General features: G+C 41.6%; 1 protein-coding gene across 1 annotated transcript in view; it reads left to right on the plus strand.

Annotated features, from left to right (window-relative positions):
- The first annotated feature begins 12,691 nt into the window (after window positions 1–12,691).
- LOC126183838 (transmembrane protein 230) overlaps window positions 12,692–23,550 on the plus strand; it is a 40,356-nt gene continuing 29,497 nt past the window's right edge. The window contains exons 1-2 of the mRNA XM_049926101.1: window positions 12,692–12,870; window positions 16,096–16,275. Coding sequence (XP_049782058.1) covers window positions 16,189–16,275 — 87 coding nt within the window. The 5' untranslated portion in view covers window positions 12,692–12,870; window positions 16,096–16,188. The remainder of the gene's footprint in view (window positions 12,871–16,095; window positions 16,276–23,550) is intronic.

Genomic DNA, 23,550 nt, shown 5'->3' on the forward strand with positions numbered 1-23,550 from the left:
TGTAGAACCATGACCGCTTTTTATTCAGGGTGGCAGTAACACAGTAGCTGTGATTGTGTTTTTAATAGTGTGGTCCTTACGAGAAATGTTTGTTTCCGGAGGTAGAATCCGTCTGCGGTCAGCTTCAAATGTCGGTCCTCAGTAAAGTTCCTCTAAAAGAAAAATGAAAATTACTCGCCATGCAAAGTTGCGACACTATCCTTTAGCGATATTTGAATCTCTCACCTACACAGGGAGAGGCGACTATCGTAATAAAATCAGATGTATTACCGAATTTATAAAGTGATACATAGCATAAACCTGATATTTACAACTTCTCTGTGCTGTTAGCTTAAGGAACTTCGTATGTGGCGAGGCATTTGGTTACAGTAAAGAAGTTTGAAAGTGAGGAGGCTTCCTGTCATCTTAACAGTCCATCATGAGCCATAAATGATTTTAATATACTAGCCCTGTGATCCATAACGTAAAAGATAAGAAAAGATTTTTTGCTACCTGATGAGAAAATACTTAAATAGACTATACCACACTGTTATAGGATTTTAACAACAAGTAACGATACTTTGGCGATGTGAGAACGCGTATATGCCTCCATAGTAGTAGGACAAACTTCGTTTCAGAGTACATTGTGGGTTACCTACATCAGTAGCAAGTATACATTCAGGGGCAAACCTGTTGTTCTCCTTTGATTGACAGGTCCTCAACCTATTGTTCTGCTAAGAGGCTTATGACCTCCTGGGGATAATTCTTCCTTTCGATTGACATGCGCTTTACGTATTTTCCCCCCCACTCCTCCCCCTCGACCACCCCATCCTCCTTACCCTTCCCCATGCCTTTTGGAACTTGCCTCACCAATACAAGAACGCTTTTGATATCAATTTAATTGACTAATTAATTAAATCGATCATTTAATTAAATCCCCCCTCTAGAAAATGTCCCCAAGACCTCCCCCTCCCCTTACCCTCCCAGAAATTAGGGGGAGAACACACAGTTGATCTTCCCTTTGGAAGGAAATCCATTGCAGTGTATGGGATATTGTTTAAACAATTTAGACAATATATTGTATTTATTTATTTAAAGAATTTGGAGGGAAATCGATCGCAATGTATGGAATATTGTTCAAACAGTTTAGACAATGTGTGGATATTTAAACAATTTATGGGATAGAAGACTGCATAAAGAATATAGTTTATTTATGTATATAAAGAATTTGGCAGGAAATCAGTTGCAGTGAATTGAATATTGTTTAAACAATTTAGACAATGTGTGTAACAATGTTTATTTAGATAATTTAAGGGGTAGAAGTTGATATATGGAATATTTAACAATTGCAATGCCTTTTTATCCCCATTCACTCATGAGACAGTCATGCATCATCCACTGCCCCGCACCCAGTCCTGGCTCGGACCACCCATGCAGGATAATCAGAGTTGGGGTGCACCATAGGCCCTGAAAAGTGACATGTATGTCAGTTGCCATGCCATGTGCCTGTGTCCAAGTCTTGTCTGTTCAGGCCTCACATCTGACAGACTGGGTGTCACACTAATCTCGAACAAAAACATCAGGTGGCAGCAACTCTCTGATACTTGAAACCCAAGAAATTCCTGTCGAAACACATGCTCTCTCTCTTTCACCTATTGTAGTGCCCAACTGTCAGGCCTACATGTGCAGTCAATTGCGATCAGACCGAAATGCAAACGAAGCAGCATTTACGTGGCAAACCACAGCAGACTACCGATGCATGCAAGAACCCCTTCCAAGGCAAATGCCTGACTGAGAATTGATTCAGCCATGGGCTCTAAGCTGCCATCCGTGATGGAGAGAAAGGATCTCACAACAGGAAATTCAATTATATAGCACAGAATATACTGTTTATTGATAGCATTCAATTTTCATTCTTTGGTGGGAAAAGCTCACACCTATCAACTACATCTAACTACATACTTACACTGCTGCAGATTTAAGGTGTCGCCTTATCGGAAATTTTTCATGAGGGTGCTCACCTTGACATGCAGGGATCGACTGAGCTAGTGCACAGTGCCACCACCAGAGGACGTCTCACCCCCCCCCCCTTCCCTTGCCCCCTCCCTCCCCCCTCCCAGAAAAATTGGTAAGAAAAAGACTAACTCTGTGTTGGAGAGGGAGGATCTCATGACATGAAATTCAAATCAAAGTGAGTAATACGAGGGTTATTCGGAAAGTAAGGAACGATCGGTCGAGAAATGGAAACTACAATGCAAATCCGATGAAGTTTTGCACAGGTGTATTGGGCAGTGTCTCTACTATGCCATTCGATCGCATTACGTCGTTCTTTTTAGCTCTGGGCACACAGGGAGCTCACAGGGATACCTAGAACAATAGTGTCTCCCGCCAAGTACGTGGGCCTGGTGAGAAATTTAGCCTGAAGCTATGCAACCAACATTACATAACTGACCTGCGTTTTCTTCTTCAAGACAATTCTCAGCTGCATTCTGCAGGGGCAATGAAGACGCTCCTGTATCGTTTTCTAGTGGAAATTTTTTGTTATCTACAATACGGTCCGTAATTGTCTACCTATGAGTTTCATCTCTGCACACATGAAACGCTAGCTACGAACACAACCTTTTGGCACAGACAACGAGTTGTAGGCCAGCGTAGAGAATTGGCGGAATGCACTGGCGGTTGCCTTCTATAACAAGTGTATTTGAAAGTTGGTACAACTCTACGAAAAACGTCTAAGTCGGATCGGCGACTATGGAGATAAGCAGCTGGAAGTTGTAGCTAACTGTTGCAAATAAAACAGTTTTGATTTTCACTGTGGTTTCCATTTCGCGACCTATCGTCCCTTACTTTCCGAAAAGCCCTCGTATACTGATACACATTCTTTATTTAATCAGTTTACGGGAGACAGGGTTCTCCCATTTGGGTAGGCGTCATAACTGCACCCTCCCAACCTTGCTCCCCATGATATAATAACTGTAATCACCAGGAAATGGAATGAAGTGCGGTATAGTAGCCACCGTTGGGGTTTGCCTCGTATGTGTCTACCGTCAGGGACCGCCACAAAGGTCAAAACAGCCCAATGTCATAATAACAGATCACGTTACTAAATACCACTGACCACAGACCGCATATCGGCCTCCTTCGATCTCACGGTCCCCATACAACGCATCAAGTGGTGGCATTCTGTTGATTGGCAAATTCCAGACTCGCTTCCTGTCTCTGTCTCTATCAAGAGAGGGCTCCTTGCTTGTCTGTGTAAACCGACGTCTCCAAACACGATTATGGAGGTTTTCATTTCTTCTCAGAATACTGTATTCCTATTGGCTAATGCTGGAGACAAAGAGAAAGCTGACACAATTTCTATATCAAAAATGGAGTGAAATAATTCATTTGCACTCCTCTGTCAAATTAATTGTTTAACAATTTACAAGAGTCAAATAGATCGCTTAAAACACTCACTTCTACCTTAGGATGATCCTTCTTCATAATAAAACATATTTTCAACGTTTGAGCGCAAACATTGTGCAAATCAAGTAATGAAATTTTCGCTACAAATAGATTGTAGCGCTAAATACACTCCTGGAAATGGAAAAAAGAACACATTGACACCGGTGTGTCAGACCCACCATACTTGCTCCGGACACTGCGAGAGGGCTGTACAAGCAATGATCACACGCACGGCACAGCGGACACACCAAGAACCGCGGTGTTGGCCATCGAATGGCGCTAGCTGCGCAGCATTTGTGCACCGCCGCCGTCAGTGTCAGCCAGTTTGCCGTGGCATACGGAGCTACATCGCAGTCTTTAACACTGGTAGCATGCCGCGACAGCGTGGACGTGAACCGTATGTGCAGTTGACGGACTTTGAGCGAGGGCGTATAGTGGGCATGCGGGAGGCCGGGTGGACGTACCGCCGAATTGCTCAACACGTGGGTCGTGAGGTCTCCACAGTACATCGATGTTGTCGCCAGTGGTCGGCGGAAGGTGCACGTGCCCGTCGACCTGGGACCGGACCGCAGCGACGCACGGATGCACGCCAAGACCGTAGGATCCTACGCAGTGCCGTAGGGGACCGCACCGCCACTTCCCAGCAAATTAGGGACACTGTTGCTCCTGGGGTATCGGCGAGGACCATTCGCAACCGTCTCCATGAAGCTGGCTACGGTCCCGCACACCGTTAGGCCGTCTTCCGCTCACGCCCCAACATCGTGCAGCCCGCCTCCAGTGGTGTCGCGACAGGCGTGAATGGAGGGACGAATGGAGACGTGTCGTCTTCAGCGATGAGAGTCGCTTCTGCCTTGGTGCCAATGATGGTCGTATGCGTGTTTGGCGCCGTGCAGGTGAGCGCCACAATCAGGACTGCATACGACCGAGGCACACAGGGCCAACACCTGGCATCATGGTGTGGGGAGCGATCTCCTACACTGGCCGTACACCACTGGTGATCATCGAGGGGACACTGAATAGTGCCCGGTACATCCAAACCGTCATCGAACCCATCGTTCTACCATTCCTAGACCGGCAAGGGAACTTGCTGTTCCAACAGGACAATGCACGTCCGCATGTATCTCGTGCCACCCAACGTGCTCTAGAAGGTGTAAGTCAACTACCCTGGCCAGCAAGATCTCCGGACCTGTCCCCCATTGAGCATGTTTGGGACTGGATGAAGCGTCGTCTCACGCGGTCTGCACGTCCAGCACGAACGCTGGTCCAACTGAGGCGCCAGGTGGAAATGGCATGGCAAGCCGTTCCACAGGACTACATCCAGCATCTCTACGATCGTCTCCATGGGAGAATAGCAGCCTGCATTGCTGCGAAAGGTGGATATACACTGTACTAGTGCCGACATTGTGCATGCTCTGTTGCCTGTGTCTATGTGCCTGTGGTTCTGTCAGTGTGATCATGTGATGTATCTGACCCCAGGAATGTGTCAATAAAGTTTCCCCTTCCTGGGACAATGAATTCACGGTGTTCTTATTTCAATTTCCAGGAGTGTATATCTGCGGTCCTGCACGCACCGACGTTTGAGATCATGAACACCCTCCTCCACCGCAACGTTTCCAGTAAACATATATGGTGAATAAAAAATCCTGAGGATCACACAAACTCGCGACCACGAAGTGCGACGTCCGCCGACTGGATGGTAGCCCCATCCGCGCTGGCGGGGAGGGGGGGGGGGGGAGAGACCCACACCTGCGCCGGCCATGCCAGTCCGTACCTAATGCATGCGTGCACGCAGTACAGCTATGGGAAACAATAAATTGATCATTCGGAAATCTGAGGTCACGATTGGGTTTTTAAAAGTACTATTGACTTCGTAAATTGGTTCTCTCTCCTGAAGGAGGAAAGAAGGTTGTACTGCATGACAGAACAGGGACAATACCAAATACCACTGTAAGAAAGAGTCTACTGCGATGTATTGAGAAACACTAAACACGACTCACTTGAACCACAATCCAAAATGTAGCAATAAGCTCTCATGACTAGATGTCAGAGATCTCCGTCAGTTGGGAATAGGATGTCGAGGGTTTTTCAAGCACTGCAGAATTCCTAAATTGGTTCCTTCCCCTACATTCAGAAGGAGGAGGAGGTTGTTCTACAGCAAGATAGGATAGAGACAATGGCAAATACTACCGCAAGACAGAGTCCACTGCGATGTATTGATAAGCACTAAACATGACACACTCAAACCACGAACCAATCCATAGCAGTAGTAGTTGTAATGGCTAGATGTTGGAGAACGCTATCAGTCGGAAATTTGGCATCGCGACTAGATTTTTAAAGCACTATAGATTTCCTAAATAGGTTCTCTCCAGTACATTCCGAAGAAGGAGAGTTCTACTGCGTGACAGGATAGAGACAAAAGCAAATATCACTGCAAGACAGAGTCCACTGCAATGTATTGAGGAGTGCCAAACACAACACAGTTAAACCACGACCCAGTCCGTAGCAGTAGCTTCTGTGGACAGATGTTAGAGATCACTGAAACACTTGTACATCCCGCGCACTCACCTGCCAGACATCCAAAAACACCATCAGCGCCGAAGTTTAGGGCCCGAGGAAACTACAGCCGCGGCCACAACCGCATCTTGGTTGTGCGTATATGCAGGAGTGCGCCACCCCCGGCCGTGGAGGGCATCCAGAGATGATTCGAGTGGTAGGAACACAGATGTTATCAATACGTCCAGCGAAAACATCCATCATTTGAATCTTCTCTCACGCAACACACACGCATCCGCCTCTGTCGCGCTCACCCAGCACACTGGTCACTTCTCCAGCCCTTGCTGTCATGGGCAAGATCAGACAAGTCTTAGTACCTGTCCCAGACTGAGCTAGTCTGTTACTTCCGGTTCCTGACTCATTGTAACCGCCAATGCAGCCAGCCATGGTGCACTGCAAAACAAGCAGCTGCAGTTTGGACGTATACGTTAGTCCTAAACAATTCCATCCCGACATAGACCCACCAGTTTCAAAAATCTACTTTACCCAGTCTGAGGCAGCGATGCTGTTGAAAACACACCTCGAATTTCTCACGCGAAATGTAGATTTCTCCCTTTTATAAGAGGTATTTTCGAAAATAGTAGAAATCGAACCATATTCACGTTTTCACGTCGCTAAAGTATCAGAACTTGTGAAAATCCTGTACAGGACTATGGCATAGACTATATTCCCCCTAAGTATTCTCTCATCAGGTAGAAAAATATCTTTTCTTATCTGTCGTGTCCTGCAACACAGGACTAAAATATTACAATCATTTTTGGCTCATGATGGAGTGCTAAGATCTACCACTGTCACAGGACACCTCCTTACTTTCGGACTTTCTTTTAAGGTAACAGCACAGGGAAGTTGTAAATATAAGATTTATACTACGTGTCACTTTATAAATTGGGTAATACATCTGATTGTATTACAGTGGTGTCTCTCCATGAGTAGGTGAGAGATTCGAACATTAAAAGGTATCGTCGCAACCAAAAAGCGTCAGGTCAAGGATCATATCCGCGGTGCCCTACACATCACCTCCACCCGACAGGTGGCATGTCACTAGCATCAAATTGATAGGCTAATTAATTAAATTGATTATGAGAGGCACTTTGTTTGGCGACTAATTTTTCTTTCTCAGTAGTCGGATTACACTCACCAGGTAGCTGAAATGGGAATCTATAGAGGGAAGACGTTCTTTTCAAGGAACACTATTGAGAACCGAAATTTGAAACTCACCACAAAAGGATTCCACCACCGGCAACATACATTTCGCAAGGACCGCGCTATTAAAAACACGGTCACAACCACTATGTTAACGTCGACCTGTATAAAAAGTGGTCTTGGTTCCACAGACACATACAAGAGTCACTGATAGCACTACGCTTTCTGGCAGAAATGCTGTCTGCGATTTGGAATCAAGCCTGTCTATTCAACCACCCACCTGTGTTGGATTCTACGGAGATGTCTTTTAATGATTACAACCACCAGTGAATCATAATCGTGCCACTCTCATATCTCGAAACAAGTCACTTTTTTGAAACCTATCCGCTACAGTAAAACTCCAACATGGTTTTTAGGCAGCCCCTATGCATCTTGTAAATGTTCCTCAGTCTCTGCCCCGTCCTCCCTGCAGCTTTGTGCATGTGATCATTCCAATTTAAGTCGGAAATGAGCACAGGTGAGACAGTGGTATATCTACCACATTCTGCATCCTGTGTAGGAACAGGTTGAGCTAAGTTAATGTGACAGGACCATGGTTTGAGCATTCGGTGGAAATGGGAATATGTTGTCATAGTTTCGCCAAAAGTGTCGATATGTAACGCCAACAGCAAACGAAGCTTTCTCCTGCAACACGAAGTAGTGACAGAAAGAGACAGTATGGGAACTGGAAGGAGAACGAGGGTTTTGCTACTGCATGGTCGTGCGTCTACAAATCTCGTACAGCTACTGCAGCCCAAAGAAGATCTGTACCCCACAGGGTGCATTCACGTCTGTCAACTAAACATTCTATCGTTGTTATTTTGTACCATCCAACAGAGAATAAAAAACTGAGACTTATAAAAACTCCGCTAACGTCACCTGGTAGAGAACTCGATAAGATTTTAGCACGCCCCTGTCTTCCAATATACATATCGAAAACAAATACCGTCTGCATGCTGGCATCGAGTACATATGATGACCCCCTTTAAATGTACAGGTATTGATCCACTCAGTGATCGAAGTCACCTGCACAGACCAGTGTAAAGTGTCATTGCCTGTACCATAGGAGGACCAAATGCCACAGACTGTCAGTCACAAGAGAGAGAGCCTTGTTGCTGTTTGATACATTATTTTTTTCTGCAGTTACACGTCCAAGCAGCATATGACATAGCTTTATACACTGCCAAACATTTTATTTTTTCCACCACAGCTTCGAGGTCTGTGTCAGGTTCTGAACTGACATAAACACATTTCAACCCATTGGCTCTGACCGAAAGCTGGACATCACATCTGCCACAACACACAACACACACACACACACACACAAACACACACAGAGAGAGAGAGGGGGAGAGAGAGAGAGAGAGAGAGGATGATTTTAAGTAAAAGACAGTCACAACATTTCAAAACCGGAGGACTTTTGCGGCATTGTGGGACGTTTGCAAACAGCTGTCTAAAGATGACTGACAACGTCTCCATTTAAATTCATCTTTCACAATGCGAGATAGCAGATGGCTTGCTGCTGTGTTTCGATTGATCCCTCATACTGAAGTCATGTACCCAATGACTGTTTCAGTGCTAGCCATCCCCAGAAGGTGTTGCCCTCTGCCAAAACTCTTTCTTCATCTCAAACGTGTGATGTCAGTCAATCATTATGTGATAATCAACAGCATACAGCGGACAGATGGGATGGAAAGGACACCATCGATGTACTGTAATAAGCATTTTACCAGTTTTTCGGTAATTTGAATACCAACCTGTGATGCTGCAACATCGTTCTCAATTTCTGTATCATCGCTAAACCGCCCCTGCACTACATTCCAAGTACCATATACTAGATTGCGATGTAGATTGATGACTGTGCAGTACATCCATTCATTCTTAACTCCCGAACATATGAACCAAATTGTACCAGACAGCAATCTACATATTTTCTAGCACCATAGTGCGCAATTTACAGCTGTGATTACCCTTCCTTCACTATACAGATAGGAGTCACAGAGCATTCTCGCATTCTTGGGATAATCACCGATTTAATTTTCAGATGACCAGAAGTAGACTGCTACATTCCACATCTCATGAAGGTGCAGAGCGAGCCAAACCCATAACCCATGTGCTGCAGCAATCTTACTCACGGCACCCATCCAAGTGCACATGCCGAGCAGGATAGCATCCCTTATTGGTGTGTAGTACATACGAAAGTGTTGTGACGACATAACAGATGGTTATGCAGAAGAAACGTGTGGTTTATATATGATGGAGATCCAGATGGATGTAGTTTGAGGCAATTTATGTAAATCTATTGTGCTATCAATTCAGAAGTATTGTTCTAGTCTCTGGGGTCAGTACCAAGTAGGTATTCGCAAGAGAGAACATAAACATACGCATTCCAAGGCTACACAGTTTTGTACTTAAAATGTGATGTAATGTTAGAGCTGTGCGGCTTCTGACCAATTAGTCATGTGGAATGCAGTGCTGTTAAGACTCCAATGCAAGAAATGTATCCCCAGCACTCTATTTTTGATATCGAAATTGCATCAGCTTTCCTTTTGTCCCCAGCATTAACCAATAGGAATACAGCATTCTGAAGAGAGATGAAAACTTCCATCTTCGTGTTTGGAGATGTTGGTTTACACAGACAAACAGGGAGTGGCCTCTTGAGAGAGACAGACAGGAAGTGAGTCTGGAAGTTGTTGATCAACAGAATATCACTACTTGATGCTTTGTTTGGGGGCCTTGAGATAGAATGAGGCCGATATCCAGTCTGTGGTCGGTGGTATTTAGTAAAGTGATCTGTAATTAGGACACTGGGCTGCTTTGCCCTTTGTGGTGGTGCCCTAACGATAAACACATACAAGAGAGACCCCCCAACAGTGGCTACTATACTGCACTTCATTCGATCCTCTGGTTATTACATTTATTATGTCATGTGGAGGGAGGGTGGGGATGTGCAGTCTACCCAAGAGGGGGAACCCTGTCTCCTGTAAACTGATGAAATAAAGACGTTATATGTTATTGATTTTGATTTCAATTTCGTGTAGTAATAGCCTTCTTCTCTAGCACAGAGTGAGTCTTTTTTCTACCAATTTTTTCTGGGATGGGTGGGGAGGGGAGGGCGAGGGGTAAGGTGTGGTACATCCTCTGGTGATAGCACTGTGCATGAGCTCAGTCGATCCCTGCATGTCAAGCTGAGTGCACTCATGAAAAATTTTCAGTAAGACGACACCTCCAATCCGCAGCAGTGTAATTATGTAACTAGGACATGTACTTGATGGATGTAGGCTTTTCCCGCCAAATAAAAGTGAGATCCAGTCCCTGCTAGTTGAAGTTTATAAATGAACAATATATCCTATGCTATATAATTGAATTTCCTGCCTCTTCAGCTCAGAAGGCAGCACAGAGGTTTACTTGGTAAATGCTGCTTTGTTTGCTGTTTGGTCTGATCACGACCTCTGGCATGTGCAGGACTGGCAGTTGGGCACTACAAGAAGAGGAAGAGGCAGAGGGCACATGTTTCGACAGGAATTTGTCAGGTATCAGGTATGAAAGGGCTGCCGCCAACTGATGCTGTTATTCAGGGATTAGCGTGACATCCAGTCGGTCAGCTGCGGGGCCCAAGCAGACACATCTTGGACACCGGCCCATGGTGAAGCTGCTGATGGACATGTCTCTTTATGGGATGCCGGGTGCACCCAAACTCTCGGATGCCTCATGGGTGACATGAGCCAGTGCTGAGTGTGGGGCAATGGAAGGTGTGTGCTTTGCGATCAAAAGATTTTTATCAGTGTGATTAAGTGTGATGACTGTTTCATAAGAGTATTCCTTACATGATGAGGATATAAAAGCATCACAATTGTTTAAATATTCTGTATTTCACCTTATATCCCGTAATTTTTTTAAATAAACAATATTCCACAGATTTTCTAAATTGTTTAAACACTATTCCATACGTTGCAATTTTCCCTCCAAAAGACCAATCAACTGAGTCTTTTTCCAGTCAATTTCCGGGTGCGGGAGGGGAGGGGGGAGACAGGGGTGTTTCTCAGAGATCAAGGTTAAATAATTGATTGATTGAATTAATTAGACAATCAAATTGAGATCAAAAGTGTGCTTGTATCAGCGAGAGAAGTTCCCTGAGGAATGGAGGAGGATATGGAGGTGAAGGAGGAGGGGCAGTCGGATGGATGGAAGGACAATGGGTTAAGGATCTGTCAATCAAAAGAGAACAATTGGTTTGCCCCTGAATTTATGCTTTCCTCTAAATGTAGGCAACCTGCACTAACAAACTGCACTGGTACCCACTCTGTCCCCCAACTCACAGTGTCAGTATTGCTCTTGATGACCACTGATATTGGCTGGGTGCGATTTCTCATAACACACTTAAATGTACTGGTGCATTTAACGCTTCCAGGGACAATTGCATCTGCTGACAAACCATTTTCGATGTGACGCCGAAGACGAATTTAAGATCAGCTATGACCAAAACTCGAAACACAGTCTTACGCATATGCACGTCCATCGGCATATCCCTAATGACACCAACAACATAATTATAATTTTTCCAAACGCTGGCTGTAGGAGACACGTATTATGTTTCTACATCATTTATTACATTTTTGTAAATGTAAATGGTGGATCCACGCCTGCGTGTAACTCATCCTACAATATTGCTCAAGCGTCTGGGACCCTTACGAAACACGATCACAAGAGATACTGACGTATATAGAGGAGTGCAGCACGAATGGTCGCAGGTTTATTTGACACGTGGAATAGTGTCACAGAGATGCTAAATAATCTGAACTGCAGATATTAGAAGATTGTCGCAAACGAACCCGAAAGCATCGCCTTACAAAGTTTCGAGAAAAGACTTTAAATGAAGACAACAGTAATAAACTAGAACCACCACGTAATGCCCACGAAGGGATGGTCACGATCCCTACGGGATAAGTTCAGGTTCATTACAACGCGCATAGAGGTATTTAAAAAGTCTTTATTCCTAGGCCCCATACGTGAATGAAACGGAAATAATACCTCGTAACTGTACAATGGGAAGTATCCTCTGGCACGCACTTCACAGCAGTTTGCAAAATATGGATGTATGAACGTAGATTGTAGCAGATGTGTATGTTGTTCGATTATTATGAGAGTCAGTCGGGCGTTGAAAAGCAATAGCCCCGAAATCGAACACAAATTTTTAGCGAATGTAAATTTTAATACGTTCGCGCTGTCCATCTATGTTCCGCCGTATTTCATAACAGTTCCTGACCATGTTAGAACTAATCTGTGCTATTTGAAATATCCACTTTTTAAGGATGAGAGAGAATAAGGAAATATTCGCAGTGGGCTTACGGAGGTCTATAAAAATTAGTGCGCCTTAAAAGAGCTATAAATCTCCATATTATCATCACCATCCCTTCACAGAACTTTATAAGTGTAAAGAAAGGTCACAGTAAATTTTCTTTCTTAGTGTCAACCAGAGAATTTTGCGGGGAAACGAAAACCCGCCTTCTCAGTATGTTACTCGTCCTGACATCTAGTAGTCCCATTCTCGTACTAGAGCGTGTTTATGTCGTAAAATGTTATCGCGTGGTAGTGTTTACAGTGAAAGTATTGTTTACAGAATTGAGTACAGTAATAGGTGCGCTAGAATTTGACAAGCCGAAAATATTTACTTAAGTACGTGTAATAAATAAATACATAATTGGTCAGGTGAGTAATTCTAGTTGAAAGAACGGACAGTGAGTAGATATAACCTGTCATATTAAAGAGACAGATCTATAAATTTCAGAAACTATCTAACACTGTCTATAAACACCTTCCAAAGCGTTTCAGGAACAACTAATAAAATTTACAACTTAATTACTGTTATCTAAGAAAAGTACATGATACAAGGTAACATTATCTCCTATTGCGGTCTGTGTTTTGAATTTCAGGTGTTGTGAACTTAATGTTATATAGGAACAAAGTGAAACAATAAAGTTTGCTGCAGGAACTCGGGCCAAATTTGAAGGCAATAGGATAGACACAGTTATTCGTAATACCCGCAGACTGCAAGCTAATTCCATGTACTTTACACGTTAAACCATAACACACCATCAAAGTAAATAACAGTCAATTTAGCGAGGATACTACTAGTCACGTGTAGGTTTCAGTAGTTCTACAGCCAAATTCGTATTGCAAAAATTAAAGTATAGTACTCTCTTGAAGTGCGCATATGTAGCATACTTATTCTTACATCGTTACACTATTAAATAATGTTGGTGGCAGCTGGAGTATGTGAGAGAATTTTGCTTACAATGGTTAAACTTTAAAACCATTGCATTTTATTTACAAAACTTTATTATAACACCTTACCCATACACTGTGTTGAAATATGTAGCTTCAAGTAAATGTCACATGTAAAAGTTTAACCGGATTTGTTAATTTTCATGTTAACGATTTGTTGTGTAAAGGGGCAGGGAAGAAGGCAGGTATGAAAATTCTGTGATGTCAGTTGCCAGTCATAATCTAGTAATGTTTGCATTGTGCTACAATGCTCAGTATCAGAAATTTATTTTTTCAAAGATAATTTTTTGATGAGATCTGTCAGATTAATGCAAGAAAGACATAGCTCATGTTTACAGACATATGAACTTGGCTTTTTTTTAAAAGGAACCATCTTGGCAGTTGCTTAAAGTGATTTAGGAAAAAATGTAAAACAGCATAGCCAGGCAGAGCATGAGCCTGTATCGTGAATCTGAGCTCCTTGTCTTACCGAATTTGCCAAAAAATTTATACTTCTATGTATCTTCATGAAATTGCTGTGTTTCACTTTCAGTGTAAACAGTATGTCATATAAGTATTTCAAAATTTATTATTTTTTTCTCTTTCAGTAAGTATTTTATTTACAGACACATAAAACATAGAGTACTTCAAGTTTGGAAATGTCATCATGTCCATTAACACACATGTTGGCAGTATTGGAAAATCTAAATTGACAGACCCAAAAAAGCAATAACTACTTTGTGATAATCAGAGGGAGGACACACACACACACACACAAAGTCTATATCCATATTTGCTTTCCCTCAGTTTTTTATTTATTTTGCTCTCTTCACTGCATCTGCAACTTTCTCGGTTCTTCCATTTTTGCTGTTTTTGAATTTCCCCATGCTTAAAACATGCATGCACTTACAGATGTATTATTTTAAGTGTGCCGCATTATGGAGACAGCACTGCTATAAGAACTTTACAAATCTTACCTTCTTTTTCCTCCTAATGAGATGATTAATATTGTTCTGCCTAGAAGATGATAATAATAAGAGGCACTTTTTCTTAAATTTGCATTTATTTTTGACTTTTAGAGAGGGAATGTAGTTCTGTCCCATTAAGTTTAGATGATGTAATTATAAATTGTATAACAAACATGAAGTTTTTGGGGATGAATATTTCTCAGTTAACATGTAATTTAGGCACAAAGATACTGGCAGGAAGGATGTCAACAGAATTTTTTGCTCTTAGGGTTCTAGCACCAGTTTATAACAGCCAGTGTCTTGTAGTCACATATTGTTTCTATTTACACCCTGTTCTTAGCTATGGGATTTTTTTCTGGAGATCGAAGGCACAAAACACTGACACAACTTTTAAATTGCAGAAAAATGACTGCTCATTGCAAAGAACTGTTTAAGACTCTGGATATTGTTGCAGCACCTAGTGAATACATCTACCAATCTGTTGAGCAGATCAGAAAAGACATTACTTAGTACTTAACTAGTAGATCTATACATAATCACAGAAAAAGAGCCAGTTTGGACTTACAGTTAACAAGGGGGAGGGGAAAAAAACCCTCAGAACAGCATTTGCTATCAGAGAATAAAATTGTATCTAGAATTAATTGCCCAATGAGAGGAAGAAGATTACTAAAATACATATCTTTGAAAAAAGCTTCTAAACCATTCATCATAAGTAATACATACTACACAGTCAAATATTACTTAGAGGATTCAGAATAATGTTTAATAATGAAAGGATATAAGTAGAACACCCTTGTCACATTGCAATACTGTAGTGCCAAGATCTATAATACATTGTAGTAATGTCTTCCCATTCTCCTAAGTTCAACATCTCACTCAGCACAGGGGAGTACTGGCTCAATCTTCCAGACAGACTAAAAGGAGGACGTGGAGATGTGTGTTACTCATGATAGTACGTTTATGGTCCTGGAGCCAGTTTTTCAAAATCGACTGAAGGGAATGCAAGGGCATAGCACCATTTTCTTGGTTCTGGAGTCGCCAGCAGTTGTCCATAGTGTGTGCAGTGACAGTGTGTGTATTGTATGTGAACAAAATAACATAATACAATAAGGAGAAACCGAATGAGGCAGTCAGTTTTTAAGTTGCTGACCTACCATTTGGGCAGATGAGATGGAATTTTGTCTATGTCCTGCTGTCCTAATTTAGGTTTCCCGTGTTGTACCTAATTTATTTCAGGAAAATGCTGGGATGGTTCCTTCATCAAGGCCAGGCCCCACCACATGTCCTATCCTCATAAAGCATTCTTGTGTATTCTATATATTTGCAACTTTTTTTTTTTTTTTTTTCATGGTATTATGACGACAATCCGATATCATTATATGGTGATCTGCGGGCGAATAAATGAAATTTAGAGTATGTATTGTGTTGATGGAATGTAACAATATAAAACAGCATGCTCAGCCAGGATGATAACCCAGATATCTGCATTTTAGATCAATTCCTTGAACAATTTAACAGCAGTGTCTCAAAAAGACAGGTATTGGTCTGAAATCCCAGACGTTGTATTTTTATTGGTATATAGCGTGCAGATAATTCATTTATTTCATATATGTGAAAGGTATGATAATAGTGATATGCAGAGTCTCATCCTAAAAGCTACATTTTATTATTATTTAGTGTCCATTATAAATGTATGTTCCAGTCAGGCAAACTGGTGAAGGTGCATTCATCCTGTACCTGCCAGTTCAGGTCAAACGTCAGCAGCCATCAAACTGCAACAGTTCCTGCAGTGGATATGTCCCGTAGAAAGGTTACTACTTATGGGAGGGTGGCCTATCAAAGATTACCTGGGAATGACACCGTTGATTTCATTGATGCACAGGTATTTCATTTTTCGAGCCAGGAGGAATATTTGATACAAGTCATTGACTGTGACTTGGATGTAATGTTAATGGCTTCTTTGACTTCACCTTTTGGTTTGTTTATTCACAGTTTTTTTGTTAGTTGGCTGAGCCAATAAATGTGAAACTAAAAAAAAGGAAAATGGTTGTGATGATAGATCAATATGTAGATTAGCCCCTTTGGAGAAGTTGCCACTGATATCACAATCCAGTTACCATGTTGTTTATGGCACTTATCGCATATTTTCTGTGTCACTGGTCGAAGGTAACGACTCATATCAAATATTCCTCTTATCCAATTTTTCTTATATGTGTTTGGTATATCTGGGCAGTTTCATCTCAAATCATACAGGTCAAGAGTGAATGTGTGACATCACTATTTCAAAGTTTGCTGATAAAAATATAGGCTATGTTGAAGTTCCACATGACACCTCTCCAAAACTACAATGTTTTGATTTGTTAAAACACTACAGACCTCTCAAAATGAGAGTATTTGTAAAAATGTCATGAAAGGGAAAAAAGAAAAATTGTAGCAAAGAAAAGTGATATAAATCTGAATTTATTTTCAATAAAAACTTTTTTCCCATTACTGTGAGACATGACCAATTTATACACACTTCTGAGCTTTTTTTTGGGGGGGGGGATAAACTATGAAAATTTGTAAATTTCAAAATTATGTTTTGAAAAAGTTGACTGTCTTCAGAAGTAATAAGTGATAAAGTGGAAAGACTGCTAACTGTCAGCTATGACACAAATGCATGAAATTCTTAAACTGTCAAAATATTTTTTATATAAAGATGAAAGTATGTGATTTTTTGTTATACAGAAATGATTTTATTCAAAACCCCCATCCTAAATGTTCTAAAAATTTCATGGTACGTTAGTTGGTCATTGCACTTAGGGAATGTACAATCACAGTAGGCAATATTTGCTTAGACAAAATGTGAGAAATTTTTTAGGTCGGCCGAGCTCTACTCTCAAGCTGAAAATAAAAAATACACACATCAGAAAAAGTTTTGAATCACGTTGGTTCTGAGAGTTCCTGAACCTATACATAAAATTGGAATAGAGATAAACATAAACACCATTTCCACCCTTTTTAGTGCTCATGAAACCCACACATTGCATGTTGTACCACCGTACAGTGAGACATTCAGAGGTGCTGGTCCAGATTGCTGTACATACCGGTACCTCTAATAGCAAGTAGCACGTCCTCTTGCATTGATGCATGCCTGTATTCGTCATGGCATACTATCCACAAGTTCATCAAGGCACTGTTGGTCCAGATTGTCCCACACCTCAACGATGATTAGGCGTAGGTCCCTCAGAGCAGTTGGTGGGTCATGTCTTCCATAAACAGCCATTTTCAGCCTATTCCAGGCACATTCGATAGGGTTCACGTCTGGAGAACATGCTGGCCACTCTAGTCGAGCGATGTCGTTATCCTGAAGGAAGTCATTCACAAGATGTGTATGATAGGGGTGCAAATTGTCATCCATGAAGACAAATGCCTCACCAATATGCTGCCGATATGCTTGCACTATCGGTTGGAGGATGGCAGTCACGTATCGTATAGCCGTTACGGCACCCTTCATGACTACCAGCGGTGTAAGTCGGCCCCACATAATGTCATTCCAAAACAGCAGGGAACGTCCACCTTGCTGCACTCAATGGACACTGTGTCTAAGGCATTCAGCCCGACAGGGTTGCCTCCAAACACATCTCCGACGATTGTCTGGTTGAAGGCATATGTGGCACTCATAGGTGAAGGGACATGATGCCAATCCTGAACGGTCCATTCGGCATGTTGTTGGGCCCATCTGTACTGCGCTGCATGGTGTTGTGGTTGCAAAGATGGACCTCACCATGGATATCAGGAATGAAGTTGCGCTTCATGCAGCCTATTGCAGACAGTTTGAGTCGTAAGACAGTGTCCTGTGGCTGCATTGCTGTCATGGTTCCTCCAAGCCATAATCCGTAGGCAGTGGTCATCCACTGCAGTAGTAACCAGGCCTGAGTGAGGCATGTCATCAACAGTTCCTGTTTCTCTGTGTCTATGTCCGAACAACATCGCTTTGGTTCACTCCGAGATGCCTGGACACTTCCCTTGTTGAGAGCCCTCCCTGGCACAAAGTAACAATGCGGACATGATCGAACTGTGGTATCAACCATCGGGGAATGGTTGAACGCGAGCCATGTACCTCCTTCCTGGTGGAATGACTGGAACTGATTGGCTGTCAGATCTTCTCCATCTAATAGGCACTACTCACCCATGGTTGTTTACATCTTTGGGTGGGTTTAGTGACATCTCTGAACAGTCAAAGGAACTGTGTCTGTGATACAATATCCACAGTCAGTGTCTATCTTCAGAAGTTCTGGGAACCGGGGTGATGCAAAACTTTTTTTGATGTGTGTATGTAAATTGATAGGTGATTTTAAGTAAATGTCATGCAAAACTGTTATTTCTGAATTCTCCCAATATGATGGTGAGCCTGACCTCAGTAACAAATTTAGCTGGCTCAACTGTCTTCTTCATCAACTCTCCTCCCTCCCACAATGCATAGGTTACATCATTGTCTGTACCCTTATGGTGTAACGCTTCAACAGTCATCACTTCAGCACCAGGGCACATTAGACACTCCTGCAACTGACATTTATCTTGCGGTTCTTGACATATACACAGAAGCATCAAGTCCATCTCTGTGTACTTCTTTCCTGTGACACTACTTACAGTGAAACAAAAAGTTTCAAATTAGGCCTAGTGTAGTAAATACCTGTGCATACGTCCTTCACTGACTTGCATTCTACCCAATTTGGTCGTAAGGACTAGAATTTTGTGAGACGAATGTTTAAATCCAGGTTCTCCTTTTTCATTAGGAGATATGCTCTCCTTCTCTCCTTATTGAACTTGTCATATATGTTTTTACTTTTTAAATTTTTCAGCATTTTCACTGACAGGGATAATATCAGCATGGTTAGGACTTTGCCTGCTGCAATCTTTGTCATCACTTAGGTAATATTTCTGAGCAACAGTAAGTGTGTCATCTTACAATGAATGCCCAGAGTAAGAATCTGGGCATGCCCAAATACCTTTCTCATTAACTCTTCAGGCTTTCCCGGCGAGATCTTGACATGTGGAATAATCGGGTCTACTGCCGGATGTTTGTGTCGCTCTGGCACAATATTTCGGCCACGTAACTCGTTGCCTTCTTCAGGTGCTACCTGAGACTGCCGTATTGGAGGATCTTGTCCAATATTTATGCCCGCCGGGTGTTGGGTGCCCTGCGGCCATAAATACTGGACAAGATCCTCCAATACGGCAGTCTCAGGTAGCACCTGAAGAAGGCAACGAGTTACGTGGCCGAAATATTGTGCCAGAGTGACACAAACGTCCGGCAGTAGACCCGATTATTCCACATGACCTTTCTCATTCTTTATTCTATGAGCTTCTGAAATCAAATAATGTGAGGAAGTGGATATAAATTTCTTTATGTTCTGCTCGGAGTAGCTACATGGTATCAGTATCAGTAACTGTACCATTTCAGTATAGGTGGCTGCTGAGATAGCAGTATTAAGGTTTTGAAACCACACATCACATTTCGTATACATCTTCAGGTTCTGCGCCAAGTGCATCTACATTTTACGTTTCACAAAGTTTTGAAAATGTTGCATGTGTAAAACTTGTTTATATGTCTTCCACGTTTCTTTTTACATACTGTTTTCTTCTTGTGCTTCTTACCTTTCCTGGACATTTTAAGGAGAGATATTGTAGGAGCTACAGCAGAAATACTAACATTCAACACATCAACAATTCCACACCCAGAAATATAAACACCTGCACAGTCTTCTTCAGTTTCACATTCAGGTGATGGTGATCATTCAGGTTGGTTGTGAATGAATTTCTTCTTGTAGTGAGTGCAGCAATTTTTGCACAATGGATATGATACTAATACCAATATATTTCAGTAATACCTCTGACAGATTTCCAACAACTGTGAAGTGCTTCTCACTTTCCTTGAACACCACCTTCATGTGTCTTTTTTCATAGCCCACACACCTCACTCTTTCACTACTGTATTTCCTCACTGCCGTCGCATCCAACAAAAAGTTTAAATCAGACACAAAACTCGATGCAGAGTGGTTTATGTGCAAGTTCTCACTCGTGTGTTATAAATAGAAGAGTGCTGGATACAGTGTTGCCAACATGCATATTTTAGACTAGAAATTCAGTGATGCGAAATATGCAGAATGTTGAAAATTTTTTAACACTTTACACAGAAAAAATATTGCCCACTGTTTTTGCACTGTCTAGTAAAATATTAACCAAGCAATATTGTGTGTAATTCTCAAAGGTTTTCATACAGGGGTTTTTGAGTAAATAATTCATTAAAAAACTTGGAAAAATACATTTTTTTTAATTTTTAGTTATAAATATTTACATAATGCTGATAGCTGGAACAAAGAAGATCCTGTTTATAGTTACATCAGTAGTATTTCGTAATATGACAAAAAAGGTAGCATTCTGTGATTTTTCCAAATTAGAAAAAAAAGTAAGTGGAAAATTAACTTGAAACTTCATATTTTCGTCTTAAATTTGTAAGTGAAAGGATGCCCATAAGTTTGTGGGTGTCAACTAAATTTCAACACACTAAGAGGGAGCTTTAACACAAAACATATGCCAGGTCTCCAGTACTTTTGCTTTATTAGTTATATATTTTTTGTTCTATACTGCTTTAAGAGTTATTTACAAAAGATACATTTTTCACAAGGGGCCGTACTATTTACAAAAATTAAGATAAAAAGAAAATACTTTGTTTCTTAATACTTATTAGGTCTAATAAGTATTTTTTTTTTTTTTCAGAGAAATTCATGACCACAAATTGACATCACTTATATGATTTGAGATGAAATCATCCATTTTATTGTTTTACATGCTCAGCATATCGTTCGGAGCTGAACTGATTACATAATCAATAAAATAGTCCACATAGCTATAAATTATTTATTTTTAATTCCAGTAACCAGTTTGGGTCTGTATGGCTATCTTCAAATGAAAGTCTGTAGATGGCATGAGAAGCCAATTCATGGAGCTACTGTGTTGCAAAGATATGCCTGTTACACACTGCTGAATTTTGTGTGTAACTTGTAATAAGAACTTAATCAGAACACTAGAGAAAGAAAATAAGTGGGGGTGGAGGGCAGGTGTGTGTGTGTGTGTGTGTGTGTGTGTGTGTGTGTGTGTGTGTGTGTGTTCCTCCCTTCGCATTCTTACATTGGATGAATAGAATGATGTTGCCTTGTAATCAATCAGTTTTGCTCAGTACATGGAAGAATTTAATTCTTTCATAATTGAGGAACTTACTCTTGATGCACATGTGAACATTGTAGGCTGTGATTAAAAAGTATAAAATGGTATCACAAGGAAAACTAGTAATATGAGGAAATATAAAATGAGGGAGATTTCTTGGTAGTTATTGTATAACCACGTCCAGGTAGAACAGCATACATGGCTGTCATCATCATCTTCTTCAGTCTGAAGACTGGGTAGTTGCAGTTCTCCACCCAAGCTACTCTATCCTGTGCAAGCCTCATCACCTCTGCATAACTAGTGTAACCTGCATCCATTTGAATCTGCGTACTATATTCGTCTCTTTATCTCCCTATACAATTCCCTCCCCCCCTCCCCCTTACTTCCTTAGAAAACTAAATTGATGTTTCACTAGTTTGAATGGGTCCTCTCAACCGATCTCTTATTTCATACAAGTTGTGCCACAAGATTTGTTTCTTCTCAATTCTCTTCATTACCTCCTCATTAATTACAAAACCTACCCATCTAATATTCAGCATTCTTCTGTAGTACCACATCTCAAAGGCTTCTATTCTCTCCTGATCTGAACAGCTTATCATCCACTTTCATTTCACGTGGGCCTACACTGCAGGCAAATACAAGCACGTTCAGAAAGTAAGTGTACTAGATGTATATATCTTCTTACAAAAATTGTATTACAAGGATATTGTTGCTACATTTGTTGACTTTTTTCACATAATTGCCACCCCATGATGAGCCTTGGCAAAGGCTTCTTTATGCCCTCCTTGAAGAACTCTGTCTCTAGCTCCTTCCCCCACTCCGAACCTCTTTCTGCCTCAGCTCATTGGTTGAAAATTTAATTCCACTCATATGTCTTCAGGGTGGTGGAATAATGATAGTCTGCATCATGTGTCAAGTCAGGGGAATATGGGGTAGAGGGGTGGGGAGGAAGTAGTTTGGAGGGGAGAAGGGAGGATGAGTTCAAAACATCTCAATCAAATGAGCCAAGAAGCACCTTGATGGCTACGGCTGTATGAGGACGGGCTTTGTCGTGCAATGAACACACTTCTCTCTCATTAGCATTTCCCAGCTTTTGTATTGAATGCCTCTTGCGAGTTCCTTGGGCTCTTACAATATCGTTTTGTATTGATGGTCTCCCACGAGACAGAATTTCAACCAAAATGATGCCTTTCCATTCCCCAAACACTAAGGCAATGATTTTTTTGGCTCAAAAACATGGTTTTGAATTTTTTGGCAGATGGGGAATTACTGTGGTGCCACTATGAAGACTATGTTTTTGCCTCAGGGGTCTAATGATGCACCCACATTTCATATCTAGCCACAGTAGAGCTCAGAAAATTCTCTCCTTCCAGTTCAAGATGCTCAAGAAACCTGTAGGTACTATTGACCCGATATCTCTTGGACTGCTCTGTCACCTGTATTGGAAGCCATATTGTGCACAATTTCTGGTAGCCCAGCATTTCTGAGAGAGTATTGTGTAAGAGAGCTCTGGAGAGTTGTGGAAACAAAGCAGAAATTTCATCCGCAGTCAGCCAGCTGTATTCACAAAGAGTTTCCTCAATTTTTTTTACCAGCTCATTGGTCAAAATGGAAGGTCTTACATTCCACTGTTCATCATGAACATTTCTTCTGCCTCCACTAATCTCCCTATACCACTTAAACATACTTGTTCTGTCCATAACACCTTCACTGTAAACCATTTAGATTCATGAAAAATTTTTTGTATGTGTTATTCCTTCCATGAGTAGGAAGTGGATCACAGCACTTGGCTTGCACTCGTCAGTATTTATTACTGACAGCTTTCATGCAGCTGGATTCTACAACATGAGGTTGCATACTATCATGTTCCTGCAATGCTCTCTCTGGTGAGGAGATCTCTTAGAGTTTTACAACAGTTGTTCAGTTTTTGTAAAAGTTGTATATAATC

Source organism: Schistocerca cancellata, chromosome 1 (genome assembly GCF_023864275.1).
Source record: "Schistocerca cancellata isolate TAMUIC-IGC-003103 chromosome 1, iqSchCanc2.1, whole genome shotgun sequence".
Classification (NCBI taxonomy): Eukaryota; Metazoa; Arthropoda; class Insecta; order Orthoptera; family Acrididae; genus Schistocerca; species Schistocerca cancellata.